Source organism: Rhinolophus ferrumequinum, chromosome 10 (genome assembly GCF_004115265.2).
Source record: "Rhinolophus ferrumequinum isolate MPI-CBG mRhiFer1 chromosome 10, mRhiFer1_v1.p, whole genome shotgun sequence".
NCBI classification, from domain to species: Eukaryota; Metazoa; Chordata; class Mammalia; order Chiroptera; family Rhinolophidae; genus Rhinolophus; species Rhinolophus ferrumequinum.
Window position 1 is genome coordinate 24,848,537 of NC_046293.1, and position 19,531 is coordinate 24,868,067.

Below are 19,531 nucleotides of genomic sequence, written 5' to 3' on the forward strand. Positions count from 1 at the left end.
AAGCAAGAGAGATGCAGTCAGTACGCAAGCCAAGAGACGGGCTTTAGATAGTTCATTTACAGTAATAGGAAGGCCCAGTGTGTGGGTGCATATGTGGGTCCATGTGGTTATGGGAGACTTTGGAAGTTCTCTTAACTGATTCAATTTTCTCAGGGAAACAGGAAGCAAGCTGAGAGTAAGGATGAGTGAGGAGATGTTAGAAGTTTGAGGAAAGAAGGAAATGTGTTCGGAGAGTGGGAGAGAACCTAGCCTGGGAAATGTAGAATGATTCCCATGCAGCAAAACCCCCTTGAGGTCTCTCTTAAGAAACAAAGACTTTTGTAATATGAAAAATTGGAAACACTTAAATAAATTATTGAATTAAATAAGATATTGCCATTAAAGAGAAGGAACTAAATATTTGGGTAGAGCAGCCTCAGAGATGTTGTTAAGTAACAAAATTTGAGGCAGAGCAATATATATACTGTGTTTCCTCAAAAATAAGACCCAGCCAGACCCTCAGCTCTAATGCGTCTTTTGGAGCAAAAATTAATATAAGACCCGGTCTTATTTTCTTATAAGACCAGGTCTTACATAATATAATATAGTATCAGACCGGGTCTTATATTAATTTTTGCTCCTAAAGACGCATTAGAGCTGATGGTCCAGCTAAGTCTTATTTTCAGGGAAACACGGTAATATAACTCCATTTTTATATAAATCAAATAACAATTCTTTTTATTTGTATATTTATTCACCATAGGAATATAAATATAGGAGAAATAATCACTAATCTGCTAACAGTGGTTATCTTTGCAGATGTGGTTATTTTTATTCTCCTATTTTCTATGGTTTGAATATATTTTAAACAATATTTACTTTCAAGAACCCAAGTAGGATACTTGAAATGGTCAGAATTGTGTGATGTTGGTGCAGGGGTAATGAAGAGAACACTGTGCATTTAAGTGCAATGAAACTATTCTAAGTGTTTCAATGGAGCAACACATTTATTTCTCATAACTTTATGAGGATGTATTCTCATTTTTGTACAGATGAAAAAATTGAATCACAGAGCTGTTAATTCACTTGCTTAATGTCACATTAGATTAAACTATACATTACAAAGAAAATATGGGTGGCAATCTATATTCTCACGGTGGGAGAAGTCTAAGCATGAAGCAAAAATCAAACACCATAAAAGTTTTCAAAACTGGACCAAATAAAAATTAAACATTCCCAAGTGGCAAAAACCATTTAAACAATGTTGAAAGATTGATTTAAATCGGGAAAATTTTTTTTACAAATATGACAGATGAAAGTTCTTAATATCTAAAGAGGTTGTTAATTATTCCTCAATTTAAACTTTAAAAGCTGAATAATCTGAGTCAAAAATGGGTAAAGGAATTTCTAAAAGAAGTTCAAATAGCTGTGAAATATACGAAAAAGTGTGAATGTGTTAAATGTTCAATAAAATTAAATAAAAACAATCATGTCTTTCTAATGGATTGGGGGAAAAAACCCCAAACAAAAGCAAGATTGGTGAAGCAGTTGTCAGTGTGTGTGGTGGGGGAAAACGGCACTTAAATGTACTGTTAGAGAGATTGGCAATGAGTGCTATATTATTTGAGAATATTGACTTGTGTTATAGAAAAAAAAATTAGGATGGATGAAACCAATAAGCAGTGTTAAGCAGAGTGTAAGGGAGGAAAAAATTTTCTTGACCTTTTAGGGTCCCTGGTTGAGTCTGAGAATTAAACTGACAAAGAGAGATTAATAGGAGAAAGGCATACAAATTTATTTAATATAAGTTTTATGTGACACGGGAGGCTTCATAAGGAAACGAAGACTTGAAGAAATAGACCTGAGTATTTTTATGCTAAGGTTGAAGGCATATATATGACAGGTTAAGGAGTATGAGGTACGTGTAGTTAACTGGGGGAAACTGAGCAAGGCCTATTTGTTCAGATTCTTCTTGGCGTCCCTTTGTCTTTGGAGATAAGGATGCTGCTTTCCTCCATGTATAGGGAGGAGACCTTCACATGAGGGTTTTATGACCTGTTTCTGGGGGAAGATGGGGAAAGGTCAGAGTGACCTTCCTGTTTCTGCTGTTTTCTCAAATTCCTTCAGCTTAAAATATTCAATATGCCAAGCTGTCATATTTTGGGCTAGCATGTCCCAAACCCAATCACCAGATAGTATCTTATAAATAACTTACAGTACATAATTTAAGTATACGTGAGTATAACTTATAATAGCTTATGAGATATGGACAAGACTCACAGGAAGTGTTATATGTACATAATTTATAAATAAGAGGCCTGTGAGATGTAGGCAGAATTCATTAGATGCTAAATATCAAGTAATTTGTAATCTGTGAGACATATTAAAGGTCATAGAATAAATGGCATATATAATGGAACAAACAAAAGTGATACTTTTAGTTAGAAGGGGATGGAAAGATCAAGTATACATAGAAATTGTGCCAACTCTAGGCTGACAGCTATGTCATCCTCAAATTGTTAACTCATTGATGACACCCATTAGGGTTCCATTCTGTTCCCACTTGAGCTCTGCCCCAGAAGGCTAAATGGTAGCCATAGTTGTGGACAGGTGTACTTGCCCCTGTATGTCTCTGACAGAGCAAGTATATATTGGCTCTAGGCATCTGCTGAGCCCCCTTGCTCAAAGGTCAACTCTGGTCCTCATAACTACCATCAGTGGAAAAGGCAGAGAGGGAGAGTAAGAGAAAAGACATATGAACATTGAGTAACCCAGGCGTCAGGTAGTATGGTCCATCCACCTTACTTTGCACCCCATTTTAAGTGTGTTAACCTACTCCATCTCTTTCGCCTTGATTCTCACTATGTTTCCAATTGATTCAGTAAATATGATTTGAGCATCTTAATTTGTTGGTGAGACTTTCTGTCCTATGACCTCTTGGATAGCATGACTAGCAGAATACTTAAGAGGCTTCCATGGCATCAAGTTTATATCCCACACCACAGGATGTAACACAACCTTTTATTTATTATTATTATTTTTTTGGCATATGAAAATTTATTACTAGTGTGTTTTCACCATCAAAACTTAAGATCTCGGTCTTTCCTTCTTGCCTTTGGACAAGGCCAAAAGAGAGACAGTGGCTACTTTTACATCCTTAAGGCAGACTCCAGAAATGTCACCAACAGCATGACCTTTGCGACCAAATCCAGCAACCAGAATTTCATCATTTTCCTCAATAAAATTCAAACAACAGTCATTGGATACAAAGGCTGTGATTTTTTTTTGTCATTCTTTATCAGCTGGACCCTGACACACTTCATGATGGCAGAAATTGGCTGTTTGACTTCAACCCCGACTTTTTCCAGCACAATTCCCTTTACATGGGAAGTACCTCCAAAAGGGTTGGCCTTCAGGGCTGTGCCCAAATGGGCTTTCTTGTACTGTTTATCATATCACTTCTGATCTCGTCTGTGACTCCGGAGCTTCTGGGCAGTACAAACACCATGACACTTGCCCATCCTGCCATCACCACAGGCCTGAACAAAAGGGCTGTACAACCTTTTGGAAGAGTATTTTAGATTATATGTCAAAATATAAGCTTTATAAAGGACTTATAAAACAAGTGCAAAGCTTTCTATAAGTATCCTACTTTTAGGCATTTACACTGTCAAACATAAGAAATGATATGTATAAGGTAATTTACTCCAGCATTGTTTGTAATTGTGAAAATTGTTTAAAAAATATCTAAATGTCAGTTGAGAATTACTACCTTATTTAGTGTCTGCTGGTCCTTGAAAAATAAAAAAGCTTCAAACTAAAGGGAATCACAATGAATGGAGAGATTGATACTAAGAGCAGATACTAAGGTAGCTCTAATCAGGAAGAAGTTGAGTGGTGTGGATACGCAAACTATAGCATTGTGTTATAGAAAGGTCTCGCTAGTGATAAGGAATGGTGGTGGCTGATAAAACACAAAAAGTTGTCTTTAATAATTGACACATACACACACAAAACCCCTTGAAATGGTGATAAAGTTTGGTAAATTCTGATAAGAGTTCCCACAACTTTTTGGCTTTGGGTTACATGGTGGTGGTGTGATATCTTCCTCTAGTATTATTCGTCAACTTTTTCCAGACAGGCAAATAGATAAAGTGATTTTAGATGATTTAATGGGTAGCACCTGAGACAGTTAAAAAAAACAAAACAAAACAAAAAAAAAACTCATGAAAAGCAACAGGTGTTTTTTATTTGTTTGTTTACCATCCAGGACCAAATCATGTAAATACTTACCACTTGGACCATGGTCTGACACGTGTATTTGTGGAAAACAAGTCTGTCTGGTGTAACCAGGAACCCCTATTGCTCTCTGAAGGAGGATTTAAGAATGTGGCTTTGGAGGCTGAAACTATGGCTGAATAGCACCCTCCCAAAAGATGTCCACATCCTAAACCCCAAACCTGTGAATATGTTACCTAACATGGCAAAGGGACTTTAATTGGTGTGATTAAGTTGAGGGTCTTGAGATGGGAAGATTTTCCTGTTTTGAAGTGATGTAATCACAAAGGTCTTTACAAGTGGATGAAGGAGATCAGAGTCAGAAATATTTTAAGATGCTACCCTGCTGGATTTGAAAATGGAGGAAGAGGTCACTAGTAGAGGAATTCAGGCATCCACTAGAATCTGGAAAAGGCAAAGAAACACATTTTCCCCTAGAGCTTCCAGAAAGAACACAGCTCTACCTATCCTGTGATTTTTTTCCCCACTTCTCCCGCCTCCCTCACCCCAACTCTGGTTCAAGCTGTTGTTTCTCATTCTAGTTGTGTAGGACACAGCTCCCTGTCCCATGCTGGTATTATGAACCTTGTGCTCCCCCGGGGGCTATCAGCCACTCACGGCAGCAAACGTAGGTCCAAGGAGAGGAGCTCGACCTCGGCGTTAGGAGCATGGCTCTCCAACCACCTGAGCCATCTGGCCGGCCCTTGGTTTTAACCCATAGGACGTATTTTGGACTTCTGACCTCCAGAACTGTAAGATTGTCGGAGCCTGCCGACGAGACGAATGGTCCTGAAGTGGGGAGCGAGGATTGAGAAAAAAGAAGACAAGAGACAAAGATGGGATCGGGAGGGCTAGCAGTTCTCATTAGACTGCTGCCCCTGCTTTGTTTTACAGCTCTCTTTTATGTGTACAAAGACAGGGAGGTTACATCAAAAGACTGAGACAGTAAATATAAAGTAATCTTGTAGTGTCTAATGTTAGGCCTCGACTGTCCTCCTACCTATAGATAAATCCCTGTTCCCAGGACAGATGGTTTCTACTTGTTTCTTTAGTTTAGATAAGTTCCCCTTGGGAATTCTCTATTTGTGCCTCCTGATTAACCAAGTCCCTGCTTAGACTTCTTCTGTTCATTTTAACTCTTTATGTATCAGCACTGCATTAGCTCCCCTCATAAGATAATAATTAGTGTTGTTTTAAGGCACTAAATATGTGGTAATTTTTCACAGCAGCAATGGGAAACTAATACACTGAGTCAAAAAATATTTTAGAATAGTGCTTCTCAACCTGTCTATGGTAAAGGTTTAGCTTCTTTTAATCTCCAATCATGGACCAAACCATTTATAAGACATAATTTTTAAAAAATCAAAATTTGAAAATGTACAAAATATAAGTCCCATTTTAAAAATAATAGATTCACCTGACATACATTCCTTTGTCAAATTGCTTAAACATTGCTTAACACTTTTATTTTTTGCACTGTTGTCCTCAAGGAACAAGCAATTTGCAGATAAGCGTGTAGGTCTATGGACCACATTTTGAGTAGCTTTTGTTTCAGGGGACTTTGAGTGGTGCACCATTGAGGTGACAGTGCCTAGAAATCTCATCAGAACATCTAAACCTCAATTTGTGATCATTACATGGAAGGTGCAAAACCCTGTAATGGGGGTTTCTGATTACCTGATGCTGACTGTTACCTGAAAATGCTCCTTTTTAAATAAGAGGTGCATTTACTATAGTCCAAAAGGGTGTGAACAACAGAAATGTACACATCTAAGGGAATATACAAAAGGCTTGGAAAAAAAATCAAACCTTAGTAATTAAAGAAGTCCAAAATAAGATATAAAAGATCTATCATTTACATCTCATTTTAAAAAGGAAAGAAGGAAAGAGGATATCCCAGGCTAGCAGAATTATTATTAAAACTCAACTCTCATTCACTATTGCTGCCAGTATGAATTGATACATTATCTAAAATGATTGATTCAAAAGAATTAAGACCCTTAACAGTCTTTATGTACATTGAATTGATAATTAGACTTGTAACTTAATAAGAACATAATATGAAATGCAGCTAAAATATACTTGGCATGTTATGAAATGCAGCTAAGCACATTGTTTAGTGTCTAAAGATAAAAAGAAAAAATCCTAAATAAGTAAAATATGGTACATTAACACAAAGTGATATTATTGTATAGTCATCAATGTGATTCTAAGGGATTTTATTATTGTTTTTATTTTTGGCAATATGATAATATGCTCAAGCTATTAAATGGCAAGGATGAGGTCTTACAGAAGATATATGAGTACTACTAATATTAACCCTGTGTATCTTCTGGGTTTTTCCCTCCAGCGTACTATTATTATTACTCCTGCTCAGACTCTAGTTCTTGCCATTCACCCACGTCCTAAACATAATTATAAATAAATAACATACTTAACAGTAAAATACATCTAAGAAAGTGAAAAATTTCCATTTTTTTCCCTTGATGTCCACCTCAATTTTAAAAATTTTCTTTCTGAAAACCTATTTTTAATGTGTTAGCTTTGTAGATGCACTCAGCAAATTCTTACTCTACTTATTTGAATAATCTCTCAATGACTGTGCTCATTTCTGTCCTCTCTAAAAACTAGTAAGAGAGGTGCGAATAGTCACCAGGGTGTGAGTTATAATTAGTGTGGAAAAATCTCAATGAGTTTTCCTTAATTCTGGGACTCTTCTCAACTTTTATTTCTATGTCCCCACTAGGTCTATGGCTTACTATTATTATGTTTAAAGATGATGGAGCACATGACTTACATGCCAGTGAGGGGTTGTGTGAGTGTGTGTGTTAATTATTAAAGACAATTTTTTGTGTTTTATCAGCCACCACCATTTCTTATCTCTAGCAAGACCTCTCTGTAACAGTTGTGCCAACTCTAGGCTGACAGTTATGTCATCCTCAAATTGTTAATGCATTGATGACACTCATTATGGTTCTGTTCTGTTCATTGACTGGCAGGAGCACTTAAGTCATGTGTTTCAGTGGTCGGGACTCTATTGTTTTGTTTGTTTAACTTGTTTCTGATGATCAAAATAATAAGTAATTATGAGAATTTTGAAAAATATAGAAATTTGCAAAAAATTATTAAGAAATAGCCATTGTTAATGTTTTGGTACCAATCTCCAAATTTTTTTCTGCGCATATTTTTATAAAATTGAATTATTTTCTACATGTTGTTTTAAAATCTGCTTTTTTTTCTTAATAATATTCATGGATAAATTTCCATGTCATTAAACTTTTTTTTTTTTTTTAAGGAGGGCACAGCTCACAGTGGCTCATGCGGGGATCGAACCGGCAACCGTGGTGTTATTAGCACTATGCTCTAACCAACTGAACTAACCAGCCACCCTAAACATTCTTTTACAACATTGTTTATGACCAAGTAATAATCTAACTTATGGATGTTCTATAATGTATTTATTATTATACAATTGGGTTGTTTTATATATAATAAATAATGCTAAAATGAATCAATGTATAATACTTTGTTCACTCCCATTACTTAAATCACTCAACAAATATTTATCAAGAATCCATTATTTGTCCCTGTCCTTTTGTAGCTTATATTTTTGTGGCTTAAAATAACATTCTAGAAGTGGAATTGCTGATCAAAGGACATGAGTATTTTTTAAATTTATTTTTAAAAATTGTGGCAAAATGCACATAACATAAACTTTATCATCTTAATAATTCTTAAGTGTGCAGTTCAGTGGCATTAAGTATATTCACATTGTACTACCATCACCACCATTGATCTCCAGAACTGTTTTCATATTGCAAAGCATAACTCTGTAACCATAAAACAGTAACTCCCTATGCCCCTTCTCTCTTCCCACAACCCCTGACAACCATCATTTTACTTTCTGTCACTATGAATTTGACTATTCTCGGTACTTCGTATAAGAAAGATGTGAATAGTTTTAAAACTTTTTTTTTTTTTTAAGGGGAACAGGACTTTATTGGAGAACAGTGTGTACTTCCAGGACTTTTTTCCAAGTCAAGTTGTTGTCCTTTCAGTCTTAGTTGTGGAGGGCGCAGCTCGGATCCAGGTCCAGTTGCCGTTGCTAGTTGCAGGGTGCGCAGCCCACCATTCCTTGCGGGCCTCGAGGAATTGAACTGGCAACCTTGTGGTTGAGAGCCCGTGCTCCAACCAACTGAACCATCCAGGAGCTCAGCGGCAGCTCAGCTCAAGGTGCCGTGTTCAATCTTAGTTGCAGGGGGCGCTGCCCACCATCCCTTGCGGGACTCGAGGAATCGAACTGGCAACCTTGTGGTTGAGAGCCCACTGGCCCATGTGGGAATTGAACTTGTAGCCTTTCAGAGTTAGGAGCATGGAGCTCTAACCGCCTGAGTCACTGGGCCGGCCCCTAAAAACTTTTAATATATATTGCAAAGTTTTCCTCCAGATAAGTTAGTTGTATTAATGCATACCAGAACTGAGTATAACAATACTTGTTTCCTTATTTCCTCATCTATACAAGTTATTGTCTTTTTTTTTTCCATTTTGTTAATTGGATAGACAAATCTTTTTTTTTTTACTACTGAATATTTTTGATGCTTATGATCACAATAACTCTTATGGACTAATATATTTCTCATTTTATTGATTAGAAAACTAAAGCCCAAAAAACAATTTGTCCAAGAACCCACAGCCAGTAAGTAATAGAGCTAGGATTTTAATCTAAGACCATCACTTCAGAACCAGTTCTATACTATTTAGTCATATTGCCTCACTTTGATTTTCTTAATTTGGGCTGAAAGTCCAGAATTACAATGTTTTTGTTTGTAGAACCCTTAAAGAAAATAAAATTCAACCCTGTGATTTTAGGTAAAGTAAGGGAGCTCCAAAGGAGGCCCTTAATGACATCTCAGACCGTTCAAATCCTTCTGTTAAAAAAGATTTCTGGCCTTTTTGAGCCATGCTTTTGCTCAGGCCTGCTCCCTTTGGAGTATTCTTTCTCTTTTAATAACGACGTATTTTGAGCCACTCTGTTGCTCGGGCCTGCTCCTATCTCTTTGGAGTGTACTTTTGCTTCTAATAAACTGTTCTTTCACTACTGTAAAAAACAAATTTCTTTTTCCATGCCTGAGCATGTATCATAAAAGACTGAGTGAATTGCCCTAAATCACATGGAGGAGCCTAAATTAATTCAGATTCACCAATTCCTGATCTGGTGCTTTTTCTGTCATATTAGGTGACTGTACACTCTCAATTATTGCTTTCTTTACCTTGATCAAACTCTACTTTAATAAATAATAGTGATGATAATAATAATTAGTATTAGCTAACTTTTATTGAGTGTTACTATTTGGCAGACATTGTCCTGAGCATTGCATATGCATTATCTCATCAGATCCTCTCAGCACCTTAGCAAGGAATGTTTTATTCTCCATCTATAGTTGAGTGACTTGCCCAAGATCACACAACTAATAAGTGGTTGAACCAGAATTTAAACCAGTTAGTCTGATTTCTGACTTTATGTCAGGAAAAGTAAAGAAAATCAAAATGCAGCCCACACTTATTGTTGAAAACAGGTGGGGATTGTAGATTAAAAGTGTTAATTGGGATGCAAGTAGGAGAAGATAGGAGAAATGGGAATAGAGAAAACCTGGCTATCTAGTAGAGTAAGACCTCTGGAAATAACGCCAATTCATTCTTATTTACTGCACATATATTTATTGAATGTCTACTTTCCTCGACAGTGGAGATGCTTAGAGGAAAAGACACAGTAGAGATACTTAGATGAAAAGTCATGATTCCAGTCCTTAACAACTGTATTGTCTGGGAGGAACGTAGGCAAAACACAGTGTAATGCACTATGATAAGTGCTATAATGGATGCCCCCTCGAGGCTCAGTGGGAGAAAGAAGAAGCATCAAAATCTATTTTGGAGAGTCAAGAAAGTCTTTGCAGTAGAAGTGACCTTTGAACTTAGTCTGTGCAAAGGCTCTGAGATGAAATGAGCTCATAGGAGAACTATGTCAATATCATTAGAACATTAACACTGATGAAGGAGGGAGGTAGGAAATGAGGCTGAAGAGGAATATGGGTGCCAAACTAAGAAAGTCCTTAAATTCCAGGTTAAAGAGTTTAGATTTTATCCTGAAGATTGGACAGGAAACTATTATATATTTCATATGACATTTTGATTTTCCTGTGGGGGAGACAAGTTCTTATAATAGGTGGTATAAAATAATTAAAATGATAAAGTGCCTATTCTCAAAAAGCTTGAAAACTATTTTGGCAATAGACAAGCTAATTCTTCTATAGCATTTGAAAATCTTATACTAGTTCGGCCAAAACAAAACAAAACAAAAAACAAAAACAAAAATTGATAGATGCTGCCCTACTTAAACTTCTCAAAAACCTCCATGCCTTTCCACACGTAGTTCCTTCAGCCCTGAATGCCGGAATGCCTTACTGAAAATGTCTGCTTAAACTCTGAAGGTATCTCCTCTGGGAACTCTATGTGTGCTCACTTTTTGGCAGGCATTGTGTTGAGCACTTTAAACACATCATCTTATCAGATTCCTATGGCAAGTTAGATCAGTTTTTATTTCCAGTTGAGAAAACAAAAATTTAAGAAGGTTAAGTGACATGCTGAATGTCAGATAGCTAATAAGTAATGGAACCAGAGTGAACCCCGTTAGTCTGACTTTTGACTTTTGGTCAGTAAAGGCAAAGTTAGATGAAAAAAATTCAGTTCCTCTTAGAGCTGAAAACTGATGGAGAGTGTAGATCACCTTCCTTGGGAGGAATTCTTTCTCCCTGGTTTGGTTTCCTATATCGCTGTGGATATAGTCTAATAGAAATCTACCTATATTTGTCTAATTAGACTATGAATGACAAGACTTTGAATTACTTATTACTATGTTCATAATAGGTGCACATAATAGATGCTTAATAAATGTTTGTGAGGTGAATAAATGCATGTCTTCTTTCCACTCTGTCTACTGCTGAAAAACCTCTGAATGTTGTAGAGTTAGGTCCATGCACTAATAATCTTTGTTTTCTGAACAGTTTTTCTGGAACAGTAGAGCTAAGGAAGAGAAAAAAATTCTGTCTTTTCACATCCAATTGCCTTTGAGGAGCTGGGAAGAGAGCAATTCACGCTTGATTATCTTACATCAGATAAATTAGCAGCACCTGAATTGCTAGAAAATCGGGCGCTAGAGCTGTCTTTAGAGAGCTTTCAGCCGGCTTTGTCTCAGTTCAGAGGCCATGCTTCCTTCCCTGCCGGTCTTGGCTCTTGGCCTCCTGTTAACTCTGGCCTTGGGCCAGACATTCCAATTTCAAGAACATGTCTTTCTCCAATTTTCGGGCTTAGACAAGATGCCTTCACCCCAGAAATTCCAACCTGTGCCTTATATCATGAAGAAAATTTTCCAGGATCGAGAGGCAGCAGCCACCACTGGAGTCTCCCAAGACTTATGCTCCGTTAAGGAGCTGGGAGTCCGTGGGAACATACTTCGACTTCTCCCTGATCAAGGTAAGGCTATTGGAATGTTTCCTAGAGACAAATCTGGCATTGGATGGTGTGGAGAAAGGAAAGAAGGGGCAGGAACTGTTACTGAGGGGTTCAAAGAAGGCCTTATGCTGGTATTTTATGTATTTTATCTCATTTAATCCCAACAACAATCCTGGGAGGAAGGCTCACACAGTAGATACCCTGTAACCTATTCAAGATCATACAGCTAGTGTGCGAAGACAGTCAGGATGCAAAATAGGTTTTTTTCTGAACCAACAGCTTTGTGCTACTATGTCGGTGGGAGGAGTGAGGATGGAATTAGGGGTCAGTCTCCCACTCTCTAGCCCATAATTTGGGCATCGGTACCTTTTGGTGTGGCAAGCAGGGGATAAAAATTTTGCCCCTGAGTTTAACCTCTCTTCTCCATACCTCCCCACTACTTTTGTTGGATGGAAAAGGCTATTCTTGGTATACGAATACTTGGCAATAATATATGCCATTGTCATACTCTTTATATAAAGGTCTGAGTGAATACTATTTAATAATTTGCCAAACTGACCACGCAACAGAATTACCAAGGTCACCTGGTAAAAGTTGATTCTTCAGACCTGCTCCTGCCTTTTACTCTACCACCCAATTCTTATTTAAAGTCAGAGATGGGTGTTGTAATCTGCATTTCTATATAGCCTCCTAGGGGGTTCAGAGGCAGAATTGAGAGTGCTGGTTGGTTAGTTTCATAGTAATTGGAAATTAAGTTTAAATACTTATTTGTCCAAGAACCATTTATTTGGTACGTACTGTGTGCTGTGAACTGTGTATGGCCATGAGAATATAGAGATTAAAGATAAAACTCTGCTTTTTAAGAGTTTATAGAAGGGAGATAGACGAACAGATGAGTTCCATATATACATCGTACTAAGTATTATGTTAGAGGCTCAGGGCCTTGGGAGTGGGGGTTCAGGGAAATTTTCTGGAGGAAGGTTAAGAGGTAAGGGAAGCTAGTTTAAAGGGTTTTCCATGGAGAGAGTAGAAAACAACTGAGGTTACTTCCCTCCCTCCCTAATGGAAAAACCTTGGTTTTTGTGATGATCATAATCCTAACAAATGATGGGGGTCGGCGGGGGTGGGGGGGTGGGGGGGGCGGGGGAGGTGAGAACATAATCTCACCTTCATTCTTCCCTAACCTTTCCCCTAGAGAAAAAACATCATTAATAGTTGATGTATATTATTCCAGACTTGTCTTCTTTGTGTACATATAAATTTGTAACGTTTTTTAAAAAATGGGATCATGCTATACATTCCTTTAGTATTACGAACATCTTGTACAGTCAACACAAATAGTCAATGTATGCTCATTTTAATAGTTCCATGATGTTCCATTGTATAGACATGCTATAATTTTTGTACTTGATGCTCTTTGATGGGCATAGACATATAATAAATAGTGCAGCTTCACATCCATTTTTTTATGTGTGTGTGCATTTTTTCTATTATTTCCCTAGGATAAATTCTTAGAAGGGGATTATTGGATCAAAGAGTGGCACATTTATACTTTTGATATATAGCAAATATCCTCCAACATTTATACCCCACCATGAATGTATGAGAATTCTCATTTACCCACAACTGACAGCAATATTTTTAAAAATAGAAACTTATTGAAGTATAACACACATTAAGAAAAGTGCGTAAATCATAGAGCACAGTGCAAGAAATTTTCACAGAATAACCAGCACCAGATCAAGAAACAACATGACCAACACCCCGGAGAATTCTTCATGTCCCCTTCTGGTTAATCACTACTTTTTTAAAAGGGTAACTTCCATCCTGACATCTAACATTACATATTAGTTTTGCCTGTTTTTGACCTTCATATAAGTGGAAATGTGGAATGTATCCTTTTTTGTGTCTGCTTTCACTCAGCATTACATATGTGAGATTTACCCATGTTGTGTGTGTCTTTGTAGTTCATTCTTATTGCTGCATAGTATTTCATTCTAGTATTATAGGTATGACAAAGTATTTACTTATCCATGTTACACTGGATGCCTACTAAATAACAACACTTATTAGGTTGGTGCAAAAGTAATTGCAGTTTAAAAGGTTAAAAAAAAATTGCAAAAACTGCAATTACTTTTGCACCAATCTAATAGTTTTTAATTTTTGTTAATCTGGTAGCAAAACATGATCTCATTGTTTTAATTTTAATTTTTTAACAAGGTAGAATGATGAATTTTCAAATGGATAATGAATCATTCATCTTTATTTTTCAAATAGTTGCCTATACATTATGACCCTTTTCCTATTGAGGATTCTTCTTTTTCTTAATGACTTGTATGGCCTCTTATCATGGGAAAAGCTCTGTATAGTCATGGGTTTTAACTCATTATGCACATGACAAGTACTCTTGGTTATTCTTTGTACTTTTAGTTTTGTTAATGGTGTTCTTTTGAATATAGAAGTTTTTCATTTTCCTGCTTTCAAATCTGTTCATATTTTCCATTCCAGCTTTTGAGTTTTGTTTTCATGCCTAAGGAATGTGCTTTAGAAGTGTGAGTAAAAAGGAAGACCAGTATATTCGAATTAGAACAGTAAATAGGAGAAATCAACAGTTCAAAGAGGTTGAGAAAGATAAGTACTGTGATGACATCCTTGCATCTGACAACCTTTAAGAAAGATGTTTCCCTGGAGTAGAAAGGGTGAAAGAGTTGGGAAATAACAGAAGGGTATAAGGTAAGAAGTAGAGACAACAAATGTAGACTGATTTTTTAAAAAACATGGTCAATGAAAAGAAAGGGAGAGATGATAAGGTAGGCTTGAAGAGAAACTAGGTAATTTTAAATGCTTTTTAATTTTGTTATTTTTTTAAATGAGACTGGAAAGTGAAGAGGCATTGTGGTGAGATGGTTAGAATGTTTGGGTTTCTGTTCTAATTTCTCCACAAACTGAATCACCTTAGAATATTCCTACTTAGGGTGGAGCCACCTTACCAAAAAAAATGATGGCGTTAGGCCAAAGACGTTATTTGTGGAGAGGGAGAAATTGAAGATACCAAAAAAAAAAAAGTAAAAGTATACTCTATTGGGTCTTTTCCTAGAGGAATAGGTGAGGTTTGAAAATACAGGCAGCAAAGTTAGCTTTGAAAACAGGGAGAGTACATCTACAACTTCAAAAGATAGAGAGAAGGGGGTGAAACTGAAGAATCACATTGCACCTCACGATTTAGTGAGGTGGGAGACAGATCATCAGAAATACAGCACTAGACATTGTTGACATTGACAACTGTGGGTTTTAGATAAGGAATTACCTAAGGATAAAAAATAAGGGATTTCTGGAGGACCAGTCTTGGCTGGACAGGAGTTTGTTTGTTTTTTATTAGTTTCATGTGTGCAAAACAACACAGTGATTAGACATTTATATATCTCACAAAGTGATAACTCCAATAAGTCTATTACCCATCAGACTTTGAACATAAAATATTATTGACTATATTCCCTCTGCTGTACTTTATATCCCCATGACTATTTTTTAAAAATTATAGTTACATTCAATATTATTTTATATTAGTTTCAGGTGTACAGTGTAGTGATTAGACATTTATATAATTTATGAAATTATCCCCCAATAAGTCTAGTACCCATCTGACACTGTACATAGTTTTTACAATATTATTGAGTATATTTCCCATACTTTACATCCCATACTTTACATTTCCCATACATACATACTTTACAAAATAGTTATTTTGTAACTACCAGTTTGTACTTCTTAAACCCTTCACCTTTCTCACACAGCCTCCCAATCTCCTTCCCATCTAGTAACCATCAGAGTTTGTTCTGAAGTCAGTCTAAGTGGTTGCATTTTGGCCAGCAACACCTGATAGCCCAGGATGTTCTTAAACATTTTTGTTCCATAGGTCCCTTTGGCAATTCTGTTGAAGCGATGGACCCCTCCGCAGAATAATGGTTTATATGCCTCAAATAAAATATTTAGAATTTCAAAAGAAATTAATTAAACATTGAAATACATTTATAAAAAATTTTAAAAACAATTGTGTATATAGTAACATATATGATGCTTATTAATGTAACAAATAACAAGACTTAGGGAAGGGACTATAACTATCATAAATTCAAGTAGTGTGAGCATAAGTGTTATTTATTTATTTTTTTAAAGATTTTATTGGGGAAGGGGAACAGGACTTTATTGGGGAAGGGGAACAGTGTGTACTTCCAGGACTTTTTTCCAAGTCAATTTGTTGTCCTTTCAGTCTTAGTTGTGGAGGGTGCTGTTCAGCTTCAAGTTGTTGTCCTTTCAGTCTTAGTTGTGTCGGGCGCAGCTCAGCTCCAGGTCCAGTTGCTGTTACTAGTTGCAGGGGGCACAGCCCACCATCTCTTGCGGGAGTCGAACTGGCAACCTTGTGGTTGAGAGGATGCGCTCCAACCAACTGAGCCATCTGGGAGCTCAGCAGCAGTTCAGCTCAAGGTGCTGCGTTCAATCTTAGCTGCAAGGGGCGCTGCCTACCATCCCTTGAGGGACTCGAGGAATTGAACTGGCAACCTTGTGGTTGAGAGCCCATTGGCCCATGTGGGAATCGAACCGGCAGCTTTGGAGTTAGGAGCACGAAGCACCAACCGCCTGAGCCACCGGGCCGGCCGCCATAAGTGTTTTAAGATATTTGCAACAACTTAATACATGAGCGTACCTACAATTTTTACTGTCATGTTTAGTGTCATGGCTCTGATAATATTGAGATTCATTACCTATATTCATAATTGAAAGAAATATTAAATTTAGAGTTTAGAAAAAATAAAGATGTAATTATTTTTCCCATTCATGATCATGGGCCTTGTAAATTCTGTCCAGGACCCCTTGGGGATCTGCGGAGGTGAAGATAAGAATCCCTGGCCTTGTGTTCGCTTTGGTAGTGCATATACTAAAAATTGGAAATATACAGAGAAGATTAGCATGGCTGCTGTGCAAGGAAGACATACAAATTTGTGAAGCATTTCATATTTGTAAGGGGATTAAGAAACACAAAGTTCCAGTTATAAAATTAGACAAGGGGATGTGAAGTACAGCACAGCGAATATAGTCAATAATATCGTAATAACTATGTATGATGTAAGATGGGTACTTATGGTGGTGGTCATTTCATAAGGTTTATAAATGTCTACTCACTATGTTGTACAACTGACTAATATAGTTTTGTATGTCAGCTATAATTAAAAAATCAATTTTTAAAAAGAACCTCTGGCTTTAAAGGAGAAGTGAGATGAATCCTCTGAAATGGCAGGGTTTGAGTATAACTGATTATTTTCTGCCCTTGTTTTGTATATGTGGATATACAGATTACATGTGACATTTATATCATATAGATAAAAATGAAGTAAAATATGTTTATTTTTTATAAATAAATGTGATGCTTACTTCTCTGTTCCCATCTAGGTTTCGTTCTTTACTCCAACAATCTTCCCAAGGACTCCTCTTGCCTACAGAAGCTCCTCTACTTTAATCTGTCTGCAGTCAAAGATACGGAGCAGTTAACAATGGCCCTTCTGGGTCTGGACTTGGGGCCCAACACTTACTATAACCTGGGACCAGAACTGGAATTATCTCTGTGCCTGGTTCAGGAGCCTCATATGTGGAGCCGGTCCATCCCTAAACCAGGTAAAATGTTTGTATTGCAGTCAGTACCTTGGCCTCAGGGTGTCCTTTACTTCAACCTGCTGGATGTGGCTAAGGTTTGGAATAATAACCCCCAGAAGAACTTAGGTTTGTTCCTAGAGATACTGGTCAAAGGAGACAGAGACCCTGGGGTGAATTTTCAGCTTGAGGCCACCTGTGCCAGACTGAGCCGTCTTCATGCTTCCCTGCTGGTGGTAACCCTTAATCCGGAGCAGTGCCACTCTTCTTCCCGAAGAAGGAGGGCAGCCATCCCTGCCCCTAACGCTTCTTGCAAAAACCTCTGCCATCCTCACCAGCTATTCATCAACTTCCGGGACCTGGGTTGGCACAAGTGGATCATTGCCCCCAGAGGGTTCATGGCAAATTACTGCCACGGACATTGTCCTTTCTCAATGACCACCGCCCTCAACAGCTCCAATTATGCTTTCATGCAAGCACTGATGCATGTAGTTGACCCAACGATTCCCCAGGCTGTCTGTATTCCCACCAAACTGTCCCCCATTTCCATGCTATATCAGGACAATGATGACAATGTCATTCTACGACATTATGAAGACATGGTAGTTGATGAATGTGGGTGTGGGTAAGCTGTCAGAAAAGGGAATCGAAGGAGTATTCTTAAGGTAAAGCTTTTAATAAAACTATCTATCTGGTTTATGACCTGTTGGATCTGAAATATCAATATATTTATATTTATAATTTGTCTTCCTGGAAAATCCTTCATGATCGATGATGTCCCTAATTACACACACTAACACACACTAACACACACACACACACACACCACACACACAAAACCTTAATGATCATAGAAATTATTTTTCATCTGACCAACATCTACATAGTTAATTTAATGGCTGTATTATATATGATTATTTAGATACATAATTTATGTAAGAAAATGTTTATCATTGGCCATTGTATTGTTTGCACTTCCGTGGTGGAGTAGTGTTGTCCATATCTCCTTAGAAAAATTTCAGACATGGAATTAAAGTGTTAAAAGTGTAAGCTGACTCTCTTATTTGTCTAGCTAGGACTTCAGTGTCTGGCAGTGGTGAATATGGGCAATTTGTAAGGAGAATGCCTTACAAATTGAGGCTACAGAGATTGTAGCAACTCTGAATACACATTCTTGAACACAAAATTAATCTTTAAAAAGCGCTTGCCTTGTTAAATGCATCATTTTTTAGTGTTTTTTTCTTTTAGTTTACAAAATATCGCTTATAGAATATTAAAACATAGAAATACATAAAGCCGATCATGAAAGTTCTCACATAATCCCACTCCCTTACAAAGCCACTGATAACAAGGTGGTGCTACTTCTCCATTATTGCAAGTGTGTATCAAAAGCTCAACGGATCACAATTCCTGATCACAATTCCTGCATTGCTAACTTGACTTCTAAATTGAACTGTATTGTTACCGACAGATTTCCTTACTCTAACAAATCGATTTTAATTTGGGGTCTGTGTTTAATACATTCGTGGTATTTAATGGCAGGCCTGCCCACTCACGGGCCAGTTTGATTTGAAATTTCACCATCAATTCAATTCAACTGGACATTTATTATTTTTTTTTAAAGTTTTTATTGGTGAATATTGGGGAACCGTGTGTTTTTCCAGGACTCATGAGCTCCATGTCAAGTCATTGTTTTCAATTTAGTTGTGGACGGCACAGCTCACTGCCTCATGTGGGAATTGAACCAGCGACTTTGGTGTTATGAGCACTGTGCTCTAATCCCTGAACCAACCGGCCACCCAACTGGACATTTATTGAATGCTTTGAAAGGTATTAAAGAAAGAAGGCACAGATTCTGCCTCAGGAGAGTTTGTTGCAAAATGACACATCCCCAAATCAGGTCAGGCCTAAATTTTGTTGCTTTAAAGTAAGAAGTGAGGCATAAATATCAGGACACTAAAGATTGTTTTCTCACCCCTTTATTTTCTACTCAAAACAGTATGAAGCACTTCAACTATTATCATAAAGGTTTCTGTGCTTTGCTTGTGAGTAGAATACTTGGAGCTCATGTTTAAGATCTGAATCTTGATTTTTGAGGAGCGTGTGACCAAAGAGAGGC

At 37.2% G+C, this 19,531-nt stretch overlaps 1 protein-coding gene, 1 non-coding gene and 1 pseudogene across 2 annotated transcripts; 2 read left to right on the forward strand and 1 right to left on the reverse strand.

Annotated features, from left to right (window-relative positions):
• Positions 1 to 3,066: 3,066 nt before the first annotated feature.
• On the reverse strand, positions 3,067 to 3,500 carry LOC117029326 (40S ribosomal protein S23-like; annotated as a pseudogene).
• An 8,012-nt stretch (positions 3,501 to 11,512) lies between these two features.
• On the forward strand, positions 11,513 to 18,125 carry GDF3 (growth differentiation factor 3). The gene is made up of 2 exons (XM_033118271.1): positions 11,513 to 11,787; positions 17,215 to 18,125. The coding sequence occupies exons 1-2, from the start codon at positions 11,520 to 11,522 to the stop codon at positions 18,039 to 18,041; spliced, it is 1,095 nt and encodes a 364-aa protein (XP_032974162.1). The 5' UTR covers positions 11,513 to 11,519; the 3' UTR covers positions 18,042 to 18,125.
• On the forward strand, positions 16,683 to 16,786 carry LOC117029535 (U6 spliceosomal RNA). The gene has a single exon (XR_004424271.1). It is a non-coding gene; the product is annotated as a U6 spliceosomal RNA (small nuclear RNA).
• Positions 18,126 to 19,531: the final 1,406 nt, after the last annotated feature.

What these genes read in the sequence shown, in the direction of transcription:
- GDF3 (XM_033118271.1), top strand. Translation starts at nt 11,520, where the DNA reads ATGCTTCCTTCCCTGCCGGTCTTGGCTCTTGGCCTCCTGTTAACTCTG. An exon ending in TCGACTTCTCCCTGATCAAG is followed by an intron (nt 11,788 to 17,214) that starts GTAAGGCTATTG and finishes GTTCCCATCTAG; the next exon opens with GTTTCGTTCTTTACTCCAAC.